Source organism: Peromyscus maniculatus, chromosome 4, assembly GCF_049852395.1.
Source record: "Peromyscus maniculatus bairdii isolate BWxNUB_F1_BW_parent chromosome 4, HU_Pman_BW_mat_3.1, whole genome shotgun sequence".
NCBI lineage: Eukaryota > Metazoa > Chordata > Mammalia > Rodentia > Cricetidae > Peromyscus > Peromyscus maniculatus.
This window is the reverse complement of record NC_134855.1, coordinates 143,289,164-143,307,292: the sequence shown is the minus strand read 5'-3', so window position 1 is coordinate 143,307,292 and position 18,129 is coordinate 143,289,164. Positions and strand designations below refer to the sequence as shown.

Genomic DNA, 18,129 nt, shown 5'->3' with positions numbered 1-18,129 from the left:
TCGTTATGAGAGTTCCATAGATGCACATACTATACTTTGATAATGTTCATCCTTGGGTTACCTTCTTTAAAAAAAGATTGATTTCTTTTTATTTTATGTGTATGAGTGTTTTGCCTGCATGCATGTATGTCCTTCATATGAGCGCACTGCTTGAGGAGGTCAGGGAAGGACATAGGATCCTGGAAAAACAGGTTATGAGACACCATGTAGAGGCTGCGAACTGACTTGAACCTGGGTCTTCTGTGAGAACAGCAAGTACTTTCAACTGCTGGGCAGTCTCTTCAGACTCAAAAATCCAAATTTCTGTTACTAATTAGCAACCAGAACTTTGTAAAAATCCTTGTCATATATGTTATAGGGTGTTCTAGCGTCATTTCTGTAGATGTGATAAAATATCCTGACAAGAAGCAACTTAGAAGAAAAACTTGATTTTATCTTAATTCCACCTTACAGTTGTGGGGGAGTCAAGGCATCAAGGTGGGGAAGTCAATATAGATATGTTACATATAGATAGGTTACATCACAGTTACAGTCAGGAACAGAGAGAAACAAACTCAGCCATGCTCACTTGCCTGTGCTCAGCTTAATTTCTCCATTCTTACACACTTCAAGATTCACTTCATAAGGAATAGTGCTGCCCACAGTGGGCTGGGTCTTCCCACATCAATTAGTGTAAATAAGACACCACCCATAGACATGCAGATACCTTAACCTCACATAGGCAATCCTCATTGAGACTTCCCAGGTAATTCCAGGTTGTGTCAGGCTGACAAGTGAAGCTTACCATTATAATATACTGTTGCTGGGTTTCTGTTCTTTTTCTTCAGTTCTTTTTTGTTTGTTTTGTTTTCAAGACAGGGTTTCTCTGTGTAGCTCTGGCTGCCCTGGAACTCTTTCTGTAGACCAGGCTGGTCTTGAACTCAGAGATCTGCCTGTCTCTGCCTCCTGAGTGCTGAGATTAAAGGCGTGTGCCACCACTTCTTTGTTTATTCTTGATCCAGTACTGTTATAATAGTTACAGCCTCACAATGTTGTTGAGTTCTGATATCCATAAATTCTACTAATTTACATGGTCACTTCTTACATCATAGTCTTTCATTGCCCAATATGAACTCGATGAGTACTTTAAGTTGAAAAAAATCCCAATGATTGCTATTAACAATTTTACCACCATTTCAAAAACATACAGAAGAGCAGTAACTCTTTTTATAAAGCTCTGCACATTCCAAACTCAACAGTAACATTTTGCGATACTTCCTCTTGTACATATCCACTGTTTTGTTTTGTTTTGTTTTACTTCTGAAGAATTTTTAAGTAAACTCAATGCGTCATACATTTTCCCTTTACATATGACAGTATGGATCTCTAAGAAATAAGGACACTTTAGGCTGAGTGTGGCGATATGTACCTACAGGATGTACAGCTAGCAGGGTCCGGAGTACCAGATTAGCCTGGGCTACATAGCAAGACCCTGCATCAACTTTCAAAGAAAGGGAATAAGGACACTTTCCCACACAGTTTAATGTCATTGTCGTACCTAATCATCTGCCTCTACATTTGGTTTCTATTTCCCTTATTGTCCCCACTGACTTTGCGGGGCTGGAAAGATGGCTCAGTGGTTAGGGGCTCACCACTCTTGCAAAGGACCCAAGTTTGATCGCCAGAACCCATGTTGGGTGGCTCACAACCTGTTTTAACTCCAGATCTAGGGCATCTGACACCCTCTTCTGGATTTCATGGCTACCTGTACTCACATGCACATACTCATAGACAGACACACAGACATATAATTAAAAATAAATCTGTTTTTAAAAGTGAGTTTGTGCAGTTGTTGGAACCAAATCCACACAAGGGGTGCTTACTGTGTGGTTGCAACATCCCTAAAGTTATTCTGGAATAGACATTCTGGCTCATTTCTGCCCTTCTTCCCGTCATCCTCTTTGCTATCTCTGGTTGAGCAAACTGATGAGTGTCTAATCAGTGGCCCATATCCCTTCCTTGTGATGTCTTTTTAGCTCTGCCCTTCACATTTCCATGTACTAAATTAGCACTAGAAACTCAACAAGCTGAAAAGCACCCTGGCAGTTACTTTCCTGGGTGGTGGAGGATGTGTGCTTCCCATTTCATCACTTGAGGGGAAGTCCACACCCGACTCACCCATTGGTAATGTTGTTCTTACAGATTGATGTATTTTAGCTGGTAGCTTAAACCTCTCATTGTAAAGCCATGATCCCCAACACAGGGGCAAGTAGAGCATGGAATGATGAAATGGCATCCTGTAAACATTAGGAAGCTGTGGATGACCAGTGCCTGAGTCAACAACTTAATTAGGGGTGGCAGATTCCAAAGGATTTAGATTGTAGTTAAGTATAAATTACGTTGATCAAGATGGATATCTTTGTCTTGTGGACACTTGCTGTTTGGGGAAGAATAGGCATATATATGCATTGTATTCTATATATTCTATATATATAATTATATATATATATATAAATTTTTATATATTCTCTGGTACTTTCATACATGAACACAATATATTTAGATCATATCCCTCCCATTTCCCCAGATCTTCCTCTACATTCCAATTCACACCTTTCTCTCTGTCTCTCCATCTCTCTCTCTCTCTAATAACCCAGTGAATCCAGATACTGAGCCCATTTGCTCTTGGGGGTCAGGCACCATCCGCTGGGACACAGGCAACCCACCATGGGCCACACCACTGAGGAAAACTGACCCTGGTTCCCCTAGTGGCCATCAACTGCCAATGCTCCTTAGCTAAAGGTGGGCCTCATGTGCCCCTTCCCTCTCCATGCCAGGGGACTGACTGGCCTGATTTGTTTAGGTCTTGGGCTGGTTACACCAGCTGCTGTGAATTCATGAGAACAGTGACCCTGTCATGTGTAGACGACATTATCTGTAGCAGTCTTCCAGGACCGCTGGCTCTTCCTTGATATTCCCTGAACCTTGGTGGTAGTAGTGGTGAGTATTGTGTGATACAGATAATCTCATTTAAGAATAAACAGGTCAAGACTCCATAGTCACTTTATTCTCTGCCCTTTGACCAGTTGTAAGGGCATATATTAAAAAACTCAGGGCTGGAGAGACGGCTCAGAGGTTAAAAGCACTGACTGTTCTTCCAGAGGTCCTGAGTTCAATTCCCAGCAACCATATGGTGGCTCACAACCATCTGTAATGAGATCTGGTGCCCTCTTCTGGCCTGTAGGCATACATGCTGTATACATAATAAATAAATCTTTAAAATAAAAAAATCGTATTATGGAAAATTTATCCTATTTATTCAGATTTTTAAAAATGTCATTTAATAAAGTTTTATAGTTTTTCCCCAGAAATTTTATGTATATTTCTAGAAGTGTTTACACACACACACACACACACACACACACACACACACACACACACACACACACGGTAATGTAGAACAGGGATTTATTTTATTTATTCTTCTCTCACATATATCCAGACTGCAGTTTCCCCTCCCTCCTCTCCTCCCAGCTCCCGTCCTCCCCTCCCCCATCCATCCTCCTCTGTTTCCCTTCAGAAAAGGGCAGGGATATCAACCAAACATGACATATCAAGTTGCAATAGGACTGTGCACCTCCTCTAGTTCTTTTTTTTTTTTTTTGGTTTTTAGAGACAGGGTTTCTCTGTGTAGCTTTGCGCCTTTCCTGGAACTCACTTGGTAGCCCAGGCTGGCCTCGAACTCACAGAGATCCACCTGGCTCTGCCTCCCGAGTGCTGGGATTAAAGGCATGCGCCACCACCGCCCGGCTAACCTCCTCTAGTTTTAAGGCTGGACAAGGCAACCCAGTAGGAGGAAAGGGTCCCAAAAGCAGGCAAAGGAATCAGAGACAGCCCCCGCTCCCACTGTTAGGAGTCTCACAAGGAGGCCAAGCTACACAATCATAACATATATGCAGAAGATCTAGGTCAGTCCCACGCAAGCTCCTTGATTGTTGATTCAGTCTCTGTGAGCCCCTGTGAGCACTGGTTAGTTGATTCTGTGGGCTCTTTTCGTGTGGTGTCCTTGACCTTCTGGCTCTTTCAATTCTTCCTCCCCCTCTTCCACAAATTTCTCTGATCCCCACCTAATGTTTGGCTGTGGGTCTCTGCATTCCTTCCCATCAACTATTGGGTAAAGCTTCTTGAACAGGGATTTTTTTTAAACTATTAAGTTGTTATTCTATTTGGGCCAGTGTAACAAATGACCATAGACTGAGTGGCTTATAAATGGCATTTATTTTTCAGAGTTCTGGAGGCTGGGAAGCCAAGGTCAGGGAGCCAGGAGATTCAGGGTCTGGAAAGGCCTGGTTTCTGGTCTTCGTACTTCTTGCTGTGTCCTTATATGGTGGAAGGGCAAGGCAGTTCTCTGAGGTCCTTTCTTTAGGAGGCTTCACACCCTCAGGGCTCAGGAGGTTTCACACCCTCAGGCCTCCAGCTATGAAGGTGGAAGAGAACACACAGAAAAGAACCTGCATGTGCTGGGGTCAGGATTGGTAGGTGGTCCCCTCTTTTGGCCAAGTTTCCCAGGGGTGCCCATTTCTCCCACCCTTTAAGACCTTCAGTGGGCTGGTGCTAAGGGACAGCAGCAGAGAAGGAAAGGATGGAGCATCACTTACGAGGACAGGGAGGAGGGAGAGCCAAAAGGCTGGACTTCCCTCTGCTCTGGGGACAGCCCTGCACACCTTCACCTTAGTTTCCTTCTTTGTACTAAGGAGAAGTTCAAGGCCACTGATCTCTGATCCCACAAGCTCACAGCCATCCCTCCCTGGGCCTCTCCTCCAAGAAAGTGCTCCTCCATGCTTTCAGGGGTAGGCAGAGGCAGGGGGAGGGGGAGGGCCATGCACAGGAGTGGGAGCTACTTACAGAGCTCTTCTGGCTTCACAGGCTGCACACATTTGTAGCCACAGTGCAGGTAACAGCACTTCTCCTGGCCTGCACAGTCCTCGTCACTCTTACAATGGGGTGGCTGTCTCCTGATGCAGCGTCCATTGTCCATTGGGCAAACTCCTTCTTTGTCTTATTGATGGAGGAAGCCACAAGATAAGGGGAGGGCTTCAGGCCCGTGTCATCTGGGAGCCCCCATCCCAGCTCCACCCAGCTCACCATATCCACTCACCACCGTTGACTTCATCTCCAGCTACCAGAGCGGAGGAAAGGAGGAGAGCTGCGAGGACCAAGATGCTGTCTGGCCTCATGCTGTCGTGTGGCTGAGGCTGAGGCTGAGGCTGGAGCTCGGGCTGGGGCTGGGGCTGAGGCTGAGGCTGGAGCTGGAGCTGGAGCTGGGGCTGGCTTTAAGTTATGTCTGCTGGGGGTGGCAGTGGGCAGGGCTGAAAGTTTGCTAATAACAGGGAGGTCTGTGTTCCCCAAGCCCTATCAGAAATGGGACTTGGGGAACTTCCAAGGGCACGTCCATGTTGGCATAAGTAGTCTCTACTGACATCACATTACCATCAAGATGATATTATCTTATGGGGAAGGAAGGAGGCCCAGAAAGGGAGCAAAGCCACTCACTCACGGACACACAGCCTGGCAGTGGCAGGACCAAGTTTCTTCAACTCTGATGCTCACCCCTGAGCCCTGTTTCTACGTGTCCTTCCCTAGACATAGGTCTTCATTTCTTCCTGTCATGTCTGGACTGGTCCCCAGGTTTCTTCTCACCCCAGGGAAGGCTCTGGAACACCCAGTTTAAAACTGGCTCGCTGTGTGCTCCAAACCATGCCACCGATGAGAGCAGGCCTAGGCCTTATCACCAGTTGTGTGACTGAAGGCATTTCCTTTCTAAACTCCTTTCCTTAGTCATAAAACGGGTGTCATAGTTTTATCTCACTCATAGCAATTATGTTTTCTTTCCTGAAATGTGCCCCCCCATTCCCACCCCCCACCAAAAGCCCAATCAGCATCTCCATCTCTCCAGTCTTGGACTCTGAGTCTCCTCCCTTCAGAAATATGAATCCACTATGGACTCCTGTATTGGGTGCTTTTGAGAAGGAAGCCCAAGGCAGAGCGGTGCTGTGCGTGTGATGCCGGACAACTTTTAAAGTCTTTTCTTTGAACTGGCTCTACAGGTATAAAAAAAATTTCCTGCACAAGCCCGGAAACTCAAGAGGATAAATACATAAAATGTTAAAAAGAAAAGATGGGAAATAGAGTGATTTGAGGAAATCCTGTCCTTCACCAGTGTTTTTCCCAAGGCCAGTTCTTTGATGCCGTACTCATGGTTAGGTTACCATGCCTCAAAATTACCTTTTTGCCTAAGCTGGTGTGAGTTAGTTTTCTGTAATTTGCTATATAAAGTAAAGAAAGGGAGGACTTCCTCTATTCCAGAAAGAGCACCAGCTCCCTACTGGGCAGTGAGCCATGATTCCAGGCTCACTAATGTGTCCTATGTCCTAGGGCTGGAGTCTGGGGAGTTGGTGAGTGTATGCATGGATGTTGGAGTGTGCTGGCTATTTGTTAGAATTCCTAGTCACTCCCCCAGCTACATGACCCGCACATGCGCTAGCAAGATGCTTAGTCATCCCAGGGCCTCACATCCCACGTAATCCGTGTGCTTCGTGATCACGTAATTTGCAAGCAATGTGATCACGTAGTCTATGTGCATGTGTGGCCTAGCTACGTAAGCCCATATGTGCATGTGTAGGGGGAGGGGAAACCTATAAAAGAGGGTTCCACTTATCCCTCCCCCCTCTTCCTGCAAGTCACTCCCATAGGCCTATGCACATCCCTTCTGTTCCCTTCCCTTAATAAACTCTTATAGTAGGTTTTGTTGTACATCGTGACTTTTCTCACACAGTAAACAGCACCACTTAATGAATAACACTGTGCTGCTTAATAAACAACACCATTCCTCACCTCTATCACTTTATTACTAACTTTCAAAGTATGCAGAACATATTAAAAACCAGAGCAGTGACACTCATACACCTGTATTGGACTGAACAATTAATAACAGGTTGGGGTATCCAGATCTAGAGTTGATGAAACATTTGGAACTGAGCTGCAGATGGTATATCCTCCATGCTGAACACTATATTACCATGCAAATTCTAATAATGAAAGTCTCTAACATATAAAATGATAATCATATCTTAGAAAACTGATAATAAATGCTACACGACAATAAAAGCAACATTTGCTTTCCTGTCACCAGAGTATACTTGTAGCTTATTTTTGAAGCGATTTCTTTAAAACAACTTTCCCATACAATAAGCTCTACAGGTGAAAGATTTTTACCCTTTGAGAACAGCAGCTTTGAAAAAAAAAAAGCTTTTTTTTTTTGTTTCTTTTAGATAGGGTTTCTCTACAAGTCTTGGCTGTTCTAGGAATTGGCTCTGTAGACCAGACTGGCCTTGAACTCATAGAGATCTGCTGCTTCTGCCTCTCAAGTGCTGGGATTAAAGGTGTGCCACCACACCCAGCAACTTATAATAACTTAATAGAACATCAGAGAGCGTAATAGACTAGAATTTGCCGGGTGGTGGTGGCAGCGGCGGCGGCGGCGGCGGCGGCGGCGGCGGCGGCGGCGGCGGCGGCGGCGGCGGCGGCGGCGCACGCCTTTAATCCCAGCACTCGGGAGTCAGAGGCAGGCGGATCTCTGTGAGTTCAAGGCCAGCCTGGTCTACAGAGCGAGATCCAGGACAGGCACCAAAACTACACAGAAAACCCTGTCTCGAAAAACCAAAAAAGAAGAAGAAGAAGAAGAAGAAGAAGAAGAAGAAGAAGAAGAAGAAGAAGAAGAAGAAGAAGAAGAAGAAGAAGAAGAAGAAGAAGAAGAAGAAGAAGAAGAAGAAGAAGAAGAAGACTGGAAACCCAGGCAGGAATTATGTCTGAAGAATTCTTTATTCTTCCAGAAACCTCTGTCTTCTCTCTCTCTCTCTCTCTCTCTCTCTCTCTCTCTCTCTCTCTCTCTCTGTCTCTCTCTCTCTCTCTCCTCTCTCTCTCACGCTTTTAAAAAATATTTATTTATTTTACATCCTGACCACAGTTTCTCCTCCCTTACCCCTCACAAGCCTTTCCAGCACATCCCTTAGGCAGGACAGACTGTAGGTTGTAGGTTCTGTGGCTCGGTTGGTGTGCCAATCCCTCCCTGGAAGTCTTGCCTGGTCACAAGAGATGATCAGTTGAGGCTACATATCCACTATTGCTCCGTCTTCCTCTTAATGCTCTCAAGTGATTGCATGAGGCTTACTCACACTGGAGTCAGGGTTTCTCCCCTTTGGCCCCATCAGTCTGGAATCTACTTGCTGGGTCTTCACCACTCAGGCTCTGGACTCTCTCATGCATGAACTTGCATAGTGTGTGTGTGTGTGTGTGTGTGTGTGTGTGTGTGTGTGTGTGGTGTCTGTGTCAGGGACCAGGGACAAGGTGTGAGGGAGGGTAGGAAGGGACATCAGCCTCCAGAAGACACTTTGTGTCAGCTCCTCTGGCCCCCTGCTGATACCCTAATGTCAGCCTGGCTCACACCCACACCCCCTTGAGCTTAACTCTGCTTGCTTGGAACCTTCTGAAAGTCTTTCAAGTGTTCTGAGGGTCTAAAATAAATGACTGTGTGAAAGGCAAGAATAGAGGAAGGTGTTGAAGAGGACCTGGGAGACACCCAAGAGTCGTGACTGAAGGTTTTCCAGGTCCTGTGATGAAAATAGGTTATAATGAGCGGAGCCTACTTCAGATATGCAGGTCAGCTTTCCCTTCAGTGGAGGGACTGGTTTCAGAACGATAGGACTGACCTCTCCCTCTAGTTCTCCATAAGAAAATCCAAGGCTGTGAAGTTATTTACTGCAATTACTTCAGCTCAGGCACACAAAGGAATTGTTTATATAGCTGAGATAAGGCTGAATATGTGTCATTTTAGTCAAAGAGAGCGTAATTCTTAAAAATCATATCTATTGCCAGCCCCCAGGGGTGGGATCACTAGCTCCGGTGTGTGATTGCAGTATTCCAAGTGTGCTGTTAGGAAGAACTTGGTTCCTGGCATTTAGGCAGGCTGCTCAGTTTGCTGAAGGAGGCATACAGCCTTGCATGTGAGATGATGTAACTATTGTCCCCAACTAACAGTAATTATTTATTGGCTCACAGTGTCATTGTGTTAGTAACTACAGCAACCATAATTCAACGACAAAAATGGTTTTTCCATGCTGAACATCCTGTGGCAGTCCAATGAAGCACACACATCTATTGCTATTGAGTTTAAAGCGCCCATGTTCTATCAAAGAGGAGAAATAGTTGCTCTTTGGATAACGTTCTTCCCCCAGAAGAGCTGAAGTAGACTCATGGCAAAGGACTCGCTCCTGCTGGAATTTCTTTTATCATTAAAAGTCTTCTTTTATTATTTTGTGTGTAAAAGTATTTTGCCTGCATGCATGTCTGTGTACCATGTGCATGCGTGGTGCCTGAGGGGTCCAGAAGAGGGCATGGGATTCCATGGAACTGGAGTTACAGATCATTGTGAGCCACCATGTAGGTGCAGAGGATAGAACCTGGGTCCTCTGGAAGTGCTCTTAACCACTAGGCTGTTTCTCTAGACCCCCCCCCTTTTTTTTTAAATCTTTCTGTTAGTCAATGTTGCTATCAAAAGAAGACATAATTCAGTTTCACTAAGAACACTGAAAAGTGCAATGTACCCATTTTATGTAAATGACACTAATTCTGTATATAAAACTTTACACCTTGTGACTGTGAGATCACAAAGAAGGTCCCTAAGATGGTGGTGTGGCTGCCAATACCTTAAAATGGCGACCTGAGTGTAGCTAGGCCGTGAGTAAACAGGAGCTAACCTCCAGCAGTTCTCAAAAACCCTGTGACTCAGGGACTTTGTTTATCAGAGACCTGCAATTTCCTCGTTCCCCCAAGATGGGCATCCACCACAGGCAAAAGGACATCTGCTATACATAAATTGGCCTGATTGCATCAGGCACAGACCCCTCCTGGTAGGCTTGGCCTGAGGACCCTGTTCTAAAATCTCCTGAGAGGAAGGCATCTGCCCTAAGCCCTCAGGAACCTTATAAAGCCTACTTGCTTTTTCCGGCGGGGCTGATGCTCTCCACCCTCAGGAGAGAGCTCAGCAGTTTCTCCTCCAATAAACCTGTTTTTGCTACACACAGAATGGTCTCCTGCGATGGTTTGCTGCACTCACTGTGACGACGTAATTATAAAAATATCAGATGAAAACTTGGTACTGAATAAATAGTTTCCCTCAAACTTTTTTTTGTATTTGTTACAAAAACTTAGTCGGCCATGTTTGCCAATCTCTACTACCACTGGAAGTCCAGAAGCATGAGGTGAAGAAACTGAATCAGAAAATGTTTTATTATTAGGGAGATTAGGATGAGCCACAGAGGATCTCTTTCTTTAATCGCTAATATGTAATAACTTAAATTTCAAGACCATAAAAACCTTAGTTCCCTCCCTCTGGACCATCTTGTAGAATATTAACTTAAGATGTATTACATTTGTTTATGCTGTGGAACATTTGTTTAATGATGCAAAGATGTGTTGCATTCTTTTATGTTGTATTTGTTTAACTCTGTGAAGCTGTGTTACTGTACCTGTCTAAAACACCTGATTGGTCTAACAAAGAGCTAAACAGCCAATAGCTAGGCAGGAGAGGGATAAGCGGGGCTGGCGGGCAGAGAAAATAAATAGAAGGAGATAAAGAGAAGAAGGAGAGAAACTAGAAAAGAAGGAGAGAGAACACAAGGGGCCAGCCACCCAGCTACACAGCCAGCCACGGAGTGAGAAGTAAAGAAAAGGTATACAGAAAGAGAGAAAAGTAAAAGCCCAGAGGCAAGAGGTAGACAGGATAAATGTTAAGATTGAAAAGCTGGCTAGAAATAAGCTATGGTCGGGCATTCATAAGTAATAATAAGTCTCCATGTCTTGTATAATATTGGAGGAACCAGCCTCAATATTATACATCCCAGGGGCTCAGGAGAGAGAACTACTGACGGCGAGGACTATTTTCTGTAAATTGAATCTCAGCACACTGAGCTCTTAGTCCATTCACTTTTTCTTTATTCTCCCCTTTCCCTCGATTTACAGTTATATATCCCCCAGAAATCACAATCCTCCCCTCCACCCAGGAAACCCAGCCTGAACTTCCTCAGGCAGTGATTGTCCATTATCAGGATCAAATGGAGGGTTGATAAGAATTACAAAGAGGGGCTCTAGTTGTTAATTACCATTTGTGACCCAAAGAGGAAGTGACTAATGAACTAACTAAAGGCTAAATATGGGTAATATCTAAGAAGAGGGATCTTACGTGCACAACTATAATCTTAAATGTGTTTGGTAAAAGATGTTAAAAATCTATGAGTTGCTAGGTCAATGGGAGAAAATAAAACTGTCTTCTTTTTTCCTGTGGCTCCTATCTGTTCAGGCTGTCTGCCGTTTTTCTGCAGGGTGGGGAAAAGTGTGCTCAGTCTCTAGGCAACCTGTGTACAGCTAGATGCCTCTGGTGATAGCTAAAGGGAGATCTGGAACTGGAGGTAAGGTTTGGGAAAGGAGGAAGTTAAGCTTAATTAGCACATCCACCAGGCCTTTTCAAACAGGTGGCCTGGATGCTTAAGTCTGTTCTTAGAGAGTACAGAGGTATCTCTGATAAGGTACTTTCCTCCATCCGGTGATGGACCTGGCCGGATGCTACCAATAATGATAATTACAGGGAGGCTTGAACTGGGAGTTCTGGCTGAGCCTAGCTGTTAGCACAGAAGGTTATCTAAATATTCCTAGAAGTGGTTAGGTAAGTAGTTAGAGGTCTATAAAGTTAGTAAGGCTGTAAGAGAGGAGGGGTCTGAGCTAAGTTGTGTAAAGCTATTACTTAATGTCTACCTGACTTGGGCGGTGTCCCCTTGTGGAATTTACCTTAAGTCAGGAGACTCGCCTGTGGGTTGTTATCACTGTTAATCCTCGGAAATTGGGTGACCACCTGGGTGATGTCTCCTTTAGTCCTTGAAAGTGGCTAGGGGAGATATCTGATTCCAGAGAAAGCCTTTCCTGAGGCTGTTCTCAAAATGCCTGGAATGTGTATGTCCAGAGAGTGATCAGTCCACACTGTTAGCTCTTCTTAGGGAAAAGTCAATTGGGAAAACTATGAAGGCACACATGATTTTCATAACAGAATACAGCTGATATATAACAAGCCAAGTAACACCAAAAACTCCTTGGGATTTGGCTTCCTCTGGAGGAATTCCCTGATCCCTCCAGGTAGTGACTTTGCCATAACCAGCTGAGTTTTTATGATATATTCCTGCGGCCCGCAGCATCCATGTATTTGTTTGGGAGCTGGGTGAAGGCCTCACCCAAAGAGCAAAGAGTAAAGAGTTAAAAACAAACAAACAAACAACAACACCCCACCCTCCTCTCTGAGTATAATGCGTATGTGTGTGCATGTGGAGGTCAGAGGTCAACACTGGGCATCTTCCTCTATCAATCTCCAGCTTACTTTTTGAGACAGGGTCACTCATTGAACCTAGAGTTCATTAATTGGCTAGCTATGGCTGACCAGATAGCCTCTGAGAGGCTCCTGTCTCCACCTCCCAGCGTTGGGATTACAGGCATGTGCTACACATGGGCCTGGGAATGCTTATGCAGCAGACATTTGATCTATGGAGCATCTCCCCAGTCTTTAAACACTCCAGATGAAAGATGGTTCCTGACTTGTTTCTAACTCAAAGCTCCAAATTTCCTAGATAAAGATGTGGGAAGGACACAGCACCTGTGTCCAGGAAGCTGTAATACACGTGATGTGATCGTCCATTTTAGGATTTCCTCCATAAGGTACAAACACTAAAAATTTGACCCTAAAATCTCTGGAATCTGATCTATGGAAGAGAGGGAAGGGGGAGGACGGAAGGGAAGGAAGGAGGGGGCGGGGAGGGGAAGAGGACAGAAGAGCAGGAAGGAGGTAGAGAGGAGAGGAGGGGTGAAGAGAGACGTCTTACAGAGCTCCACACAGTTGAAAATACACAGGGTTTGATTTGTTTTGAGTGTTTCTCTGAAGAGTTCGTGTATGGCAAGCCTGTGTTCAGTGTGGCCTTTAAGCAGTACGGTCCGGTGGCAGCTGAATAGGTCATGTGAGGAACACCTTCAGAAGCAATCAATGCACACATCTGGTGGAACTGGAATTCTTCCTTTGGCATAGGCTGGTGCCTCCCCTTATTTTTTCTGCATGCACTGCTCTTGACTTTCACATGTGTTGCCACCACTATGTGGTGCCATTTACCTCGGGTCCCTGACTAGAGCTAAAGACAGACTGAGTGTGTTCCTGAGCCTCCAGAACTAGAAGGGAAACAAACCTCTTCTCTATATAAAGTATCTGGCTTCAAGCAGTTGACTATGACACCAAGAAACAGTTATTACATAGAGATTTGTTTGTTTGTTTTGCTTTAATATTAATAAGCATTTAACCCACAAATAAAAGGGGCCTGTGAGACAGAGGAACTTGAGGTCAGCCATCCAAGTTGGAGCCAATGGCACCATATCTTCCCAGGCTTGGTTAAGAAAGGGTTTCCACCTAGGAAGAGAAGAATCAGAAACAGAAGCAGTTGTAAACTTCTGGGGACATGCTTTGGGATCCCACTGCCACCGTGGCCTGAGTCTTGCTAGGTTCTCTTCTGCCAAGAGAACTGGGATGTGCTGTCTGTCAAAGAATTGGGGACTGAGGCCTGGGGGATTCTAGGCAATTCCACTATGAAATTATGAACTCATAATCCCTTACTTTTCAATTTAAATGTGAAATACAACAAACTGAGAAATGGGTCAGTTGAAAATAATCATGACAAAAAATTCAGTGATAGTTGGGTGGCTTAGAGATAATGCTGTCCAGATGATCTCATCATACAGGGAAGTCCGATGCCCATTTCAAGCAGGGTGTTATGTAGTCCAGGCTGACCTCACACTCTCTATGTAGCCAGAGATGACACTGGACTCCTAATCCCTCCCTCAATCTTTCAAGTGCTAGGATTACAGGCGTGGGACACACTTCCTGCCTGAATGTTATGTTTTCCAGGCAACCCCCAACTTAAAAGCTCTGATCCCAGTGATTTCCACAGGTGCTGAACACTCAGCTCTAAGGCAGATAAGATGGATCCACGGACACGTTTCTGGGGCAGCACCGAGTAGAGCAGGTCCGGGGCCACTCACTTCAAGTAGCGGTTGTCCAAGGTTCCACACAGCGCATCTGGCAGTAGTAGAAACAGCACTTTTTGATGCCCCTGCACCCTTTATCAAGCTTGCATACGGGTAAGCGGACAAACGGGCAGGGGAGAAAAAATTCCGGGCAGTACCCAGGTTTTGGCGTCGTTACTGCAGAAAAATGCCCTCGAGTGAATAGGAAGCACCGGTGGGATCACTGCAAGGACCCACTAGCTGGTTCCACAGGATTCCCACGTGGGAAAACGCTCCCCTCCCCTAGTACCTCCAGCACCCCGCTGCATCACCTCTTTTCTTCTTTATTCTAGGCTGCACCATGCTGAGGCAAAGGAGGATGGTTGTTGTGAACAGTGTGAGACTCCTTGGTTTCATCTCCTAAGAAAATTGCCAGGTGAACATGGAAGAAAGATCTGTTTGGATCAGCGCTGGGTGCCAGATAACCAGCAGGTGGTGCTGTGGCTCACAGGTGAGGAAAAAAAAAAACAACGGAAGTGTTATCAGCCTGAACCGGAAGGACTTAGCTGGTTTCTTTCAAGCCTCACCCTTACCCACTTTCCAGGGGTTAGGGAGATAATGTTCTGTTCTTAGGGTCTGTCAGGGCTGGCCTCACCTTCCCTAATTCGTAAGTTTTGCTGTAGGTTCAGGTGTAAGAGAGTTGCTGCTCAGAGGCCATGTGTCCCATAGCCAACCCACTCTTCTCATCACGAAGCCAGAACATTTGAAACACCACTTCTCCAAATGCTGCTCAGGTCTGGGTGCACAGGAGGCTTTACTCTTTGCCGTTGATGTTTAAATGGTACCTACACCGTTGTAAAGATAAAGCCAGACAGTGTAAGGGGTTACCAGCAATATTCTTCCTGGATTTATGGAAATTTTCATATGTGTCATGGGATTTAAGATTAAGGCTGATAAAGAATTTATACTTTCTCTCCTCTGTCTTTTTTGGAGACAGGTTCTCCTGCTCGATATTAGAAACCTGGCCAACTATCCAGGTCTAGATCTTGCGTTCTTGACCCAGCCTGACATAGGAAAAAAAAAGTAGGGGAAAGAAAAAAATAAAGGAGAAGTAAACTCCACTAAATGTAACAATGTAACAGTGGCATGTAAATCAGCCATGTTCCAATGGAGAGCCTCACATTCATCAGCATATGGGCAACATAAAGTTGACTCAGCTGGTTATTAAAATACAAAGGAGGGGGGTTTGGGGATTTAGCTCAGTGGTAGAAATCTTGCCTAGCAAGCGCAAGGCCCTGGGTTCGGTCCTCAACTCCAGAAAAAAAAAAATACAAAGGAGGATTTGACATTGGGAAAGGGTGGAGAGGTGGGGAAATGGATCTGGAAGGAGTTAGGAGAAGGAGTGGAGTGAATATAATGGAAATACAGTATATAAAATTCTCAAAGAAGAATTAATAAAATATTTTATTAAAGATAGATAAAACAACCCCCCAAAACAAAACAAAAAAATGACAAAAACCCCACTCATATCTTTAATTTGAAGATTAAAAGATAAATTTGTTAAAATGTAAAATTATAATAATTTGCTAAGGGATGTGTAATATAGAAAGCTTTATTTATTTATTTATTTATTTATTTATTTATTTATTTATTTATTTATGGTTTTTCGAGACAGGGTTTCTCTGTGTAGCTTTGCGCCTTTCCCAGAACTCACTTGGTGGCCCAGGCTGGCCTCAAACTCACAGAGATCTGCCTGCCTCTGCCTCCCGAGCGCTGGGATTAAAGGCATGCACCACCGCCCGGCCAGAAAGCTTTAAATTATTATATAAAAATACAAGTAACAGATGCTGTGGGGATTTAAAGATAAAGGGTCCTTATACATTTGTGGTCATGTAATCAGTTCAGTTACTATAAGAATCAATGTGGAGATTCCTCAAAAACTAAAAGTAGATTTGTCATGTGAACCAGCCATATCACTTCTGGACATTTACCCAAAGAACTCTACATATTTTAGAGATATTTGCAGATCAATCAATGTTCATTGCCACACTAGTCTCAATAGATAAGAACTCAGCCTCAGTGTTCAACCACAGAATAATGAATAAAGAAAACGTGATGTGGTGCTCATACACAATGGGATTAAGGACGAATAAATGCCATCTTCAGGAAACCGGACGGAACAGGAACTCATAGTCTTACATGGAATAATTCACCTTCAAAAGACAGATGCTCCCCTAAGTGGTGGTGGTGTACACCTTTAATCCCAGTCCTGGGGAGGCAGAGGCAGGTAGATCTCTGAGTTTGAGGCCAGCCTGATCTACAGATCACATTCCAGAACAGCCATGTCTATGCCTTGAAAAACAAACAAACAAACAAACAAGACAGATGCTTTATGATTTTTCTCATATGGGACTGTAAGTTAATTGTATGTGTGTGTAAAGTAGAAGGGGACTGGGAGAGGGGAGGTCGAGAGCTTAAAGGAGAAGCAAGGATTAAAAAAAAGTAATGGAACACATGTGAGGTGAAAGCAAATGGGGGAACTACTGGAAGTGGGAACTATCCTGTAGGTTAACAAACCATTACTTTGTTAACCTACAAAACAGAAACAAAACAAATAAACAAGAACAACAAAATCCAAATCAGCAGAAAGAAGATGTCAAAAGTACATGCATCCACTCTGTTGTTTTGACTCTTACAAGGAGCGTTGCCATGAATATTCTTGTACATACATTTTGGAGAATGTAAGTGGGATGTAGTTAAGAATGGAATTGCTGGATTGATGGAGTGGAAGGCACAGAGAGTAGATATGCTCTGCCATCATAAATATGGCAAACACCTCACCAATACACATGTAACAATTTAAACAGCACCAGTATGTGAGAGGAGATTTGCTGCTCCTTAATTTCAGCAACACTTGGTAATGTCTGCCTTTTCAGTAGCTATTCTGGGGGCCTCCTAGTAGTATTTCCCCTTGTGTGAATTTATATTTCCCCTATGACTGACTGGTTGTAGCCATTATATTTTGTCAACTTGACACAAACTAGAGTCATCTGGAAAGAGGAGACCTGAATTGAGAAAATGCCCCCATCAAATTGCCCCCTGGACATGTCTGTGGGGGCATTTTCTTGATTAATGAATGATGAAGGAAGGCCCAGCCCATTGTGGGCAGTGCTACCATGGGTAGATGGGCCTAGGTTTTGTTAGAGGGCAGGTTGAGCAAGCCAGAGTAATCAAGCCTGTAAGCAATGTTCTTCCATAGTTTTTGTTCGGACTTCTTTGAATGATAGACTCTATAAACCAAACACAGTCTGTGGTTTGAATGAGAATGGCCCCCATAGCCTCATATGTTTGAATACTTGGTCACCATTTGATGGAACCATTTGGGAAGGATTGGGAGGTGTGGCCTTGTTGAAAGAAGTATGTCACTGGGGGTGGGCTTTGAGGTTTTAAAAGCCCACACCATTCCCAGTCTCTCTCTCTCTTCCTCTCCCCTCCCCTTCTTTCCTTCCCTCCTCTCTCTCTACCTGGTGTTTGTGTTTTAAAATGTAAGCTCTCATCACCATGCCTCCTGCCATGATGATCATAACTCACCCTCTGAAACTGTAACTCTCCATAAGCTCTTCTTTCTGTAAGTTACCTTGGGCATAGTGTCTTTTCACAACAATAGAGAAGTAACTAAGACACCCTTCCTCTTCAAGTTGGGTTTGGTCTATGTTTTATCACAGCAACAGAAAACTAGAGCAGAAATTTGGAGCAGAGAGTGGAATATTGCTGCAATGGATCAGACATTTTCTTTCTTTCTTTCTTTCTTTCTTTCTTTCTTTCTTTCTTTCTTTCTTTCTTTCTTTCTTCTTTTTTTCTTTCTTTCTTTCTCTCTCTCCCTCCCTCCCTCCCTTCTTTCTTTCTTTCTTTCTTTCTTTCTTTCTTTCTTTCTTTCTTTCTTTCTTTTTTTTTGACAAGGATTACAATTTTGAAGCTTTGGGTTGGAAAAGGCATTCAGAACTC

At 44.2% G+C, this 18,129-nt stretch overlaps 2 protein-coding genes across 2 annotated transcripts; both read right to left on the bottom strand.

The window, feature by feature from the left end:
* Positions 1-4,240: 4,240 nt before the first annotated feature.
* LOC102921082 (WAP four-disulfide core domain protein 12) lies at positions 4,241-5,306 on the bottom strand. The gene is made up of 3 exons (XM_006971070.3): positions 5,138-5,306; positions 4,885-5,037; positions 4,241-4,456 (listed from the first exon to the last, which is right to left on the bottom strand). The coding sequence occupies exons 1-3, from the start codon at positions 5,214-5,216 to the stop codon at positions 4,437-4,439; spliced, it is 252 nt and encodes an 83-aa protein (XP_006971132.2). The 5' UTR covers positions 5,217-5,306; the 3' UTR covers positions 4,241-4,436.
* Positions 5,307-13,384: 8,078 nt separating this feature from the next.
* On the bottom strand, positions 13,385-14,723 carry LOC102926955 (WAP four-disulfide core domain protein 15A-like). Its single transcript, XM_006971007.4, has 3 exons — positions 14,457-14,723; positions 14,161-14,322; positions 13,385-13,531 (listed from the first exon to the last, which is right to left on the bottom strand). The coding sequence occupies exons 1-2, from the start codon at positions 14,539-14,541 to the stop codon at positions 14,162-14,164; spliced, it is 246 nt and encodes an 81-aa protein (XP_006971069.1). The 5' UTR covers positions 14,542-14,723; the 3' UTR covers positions 13,385-13,531; position 14,161.
* Between the last annotated feature and the right edge of the window lie 3,406 nt (positions 14,724-18,129).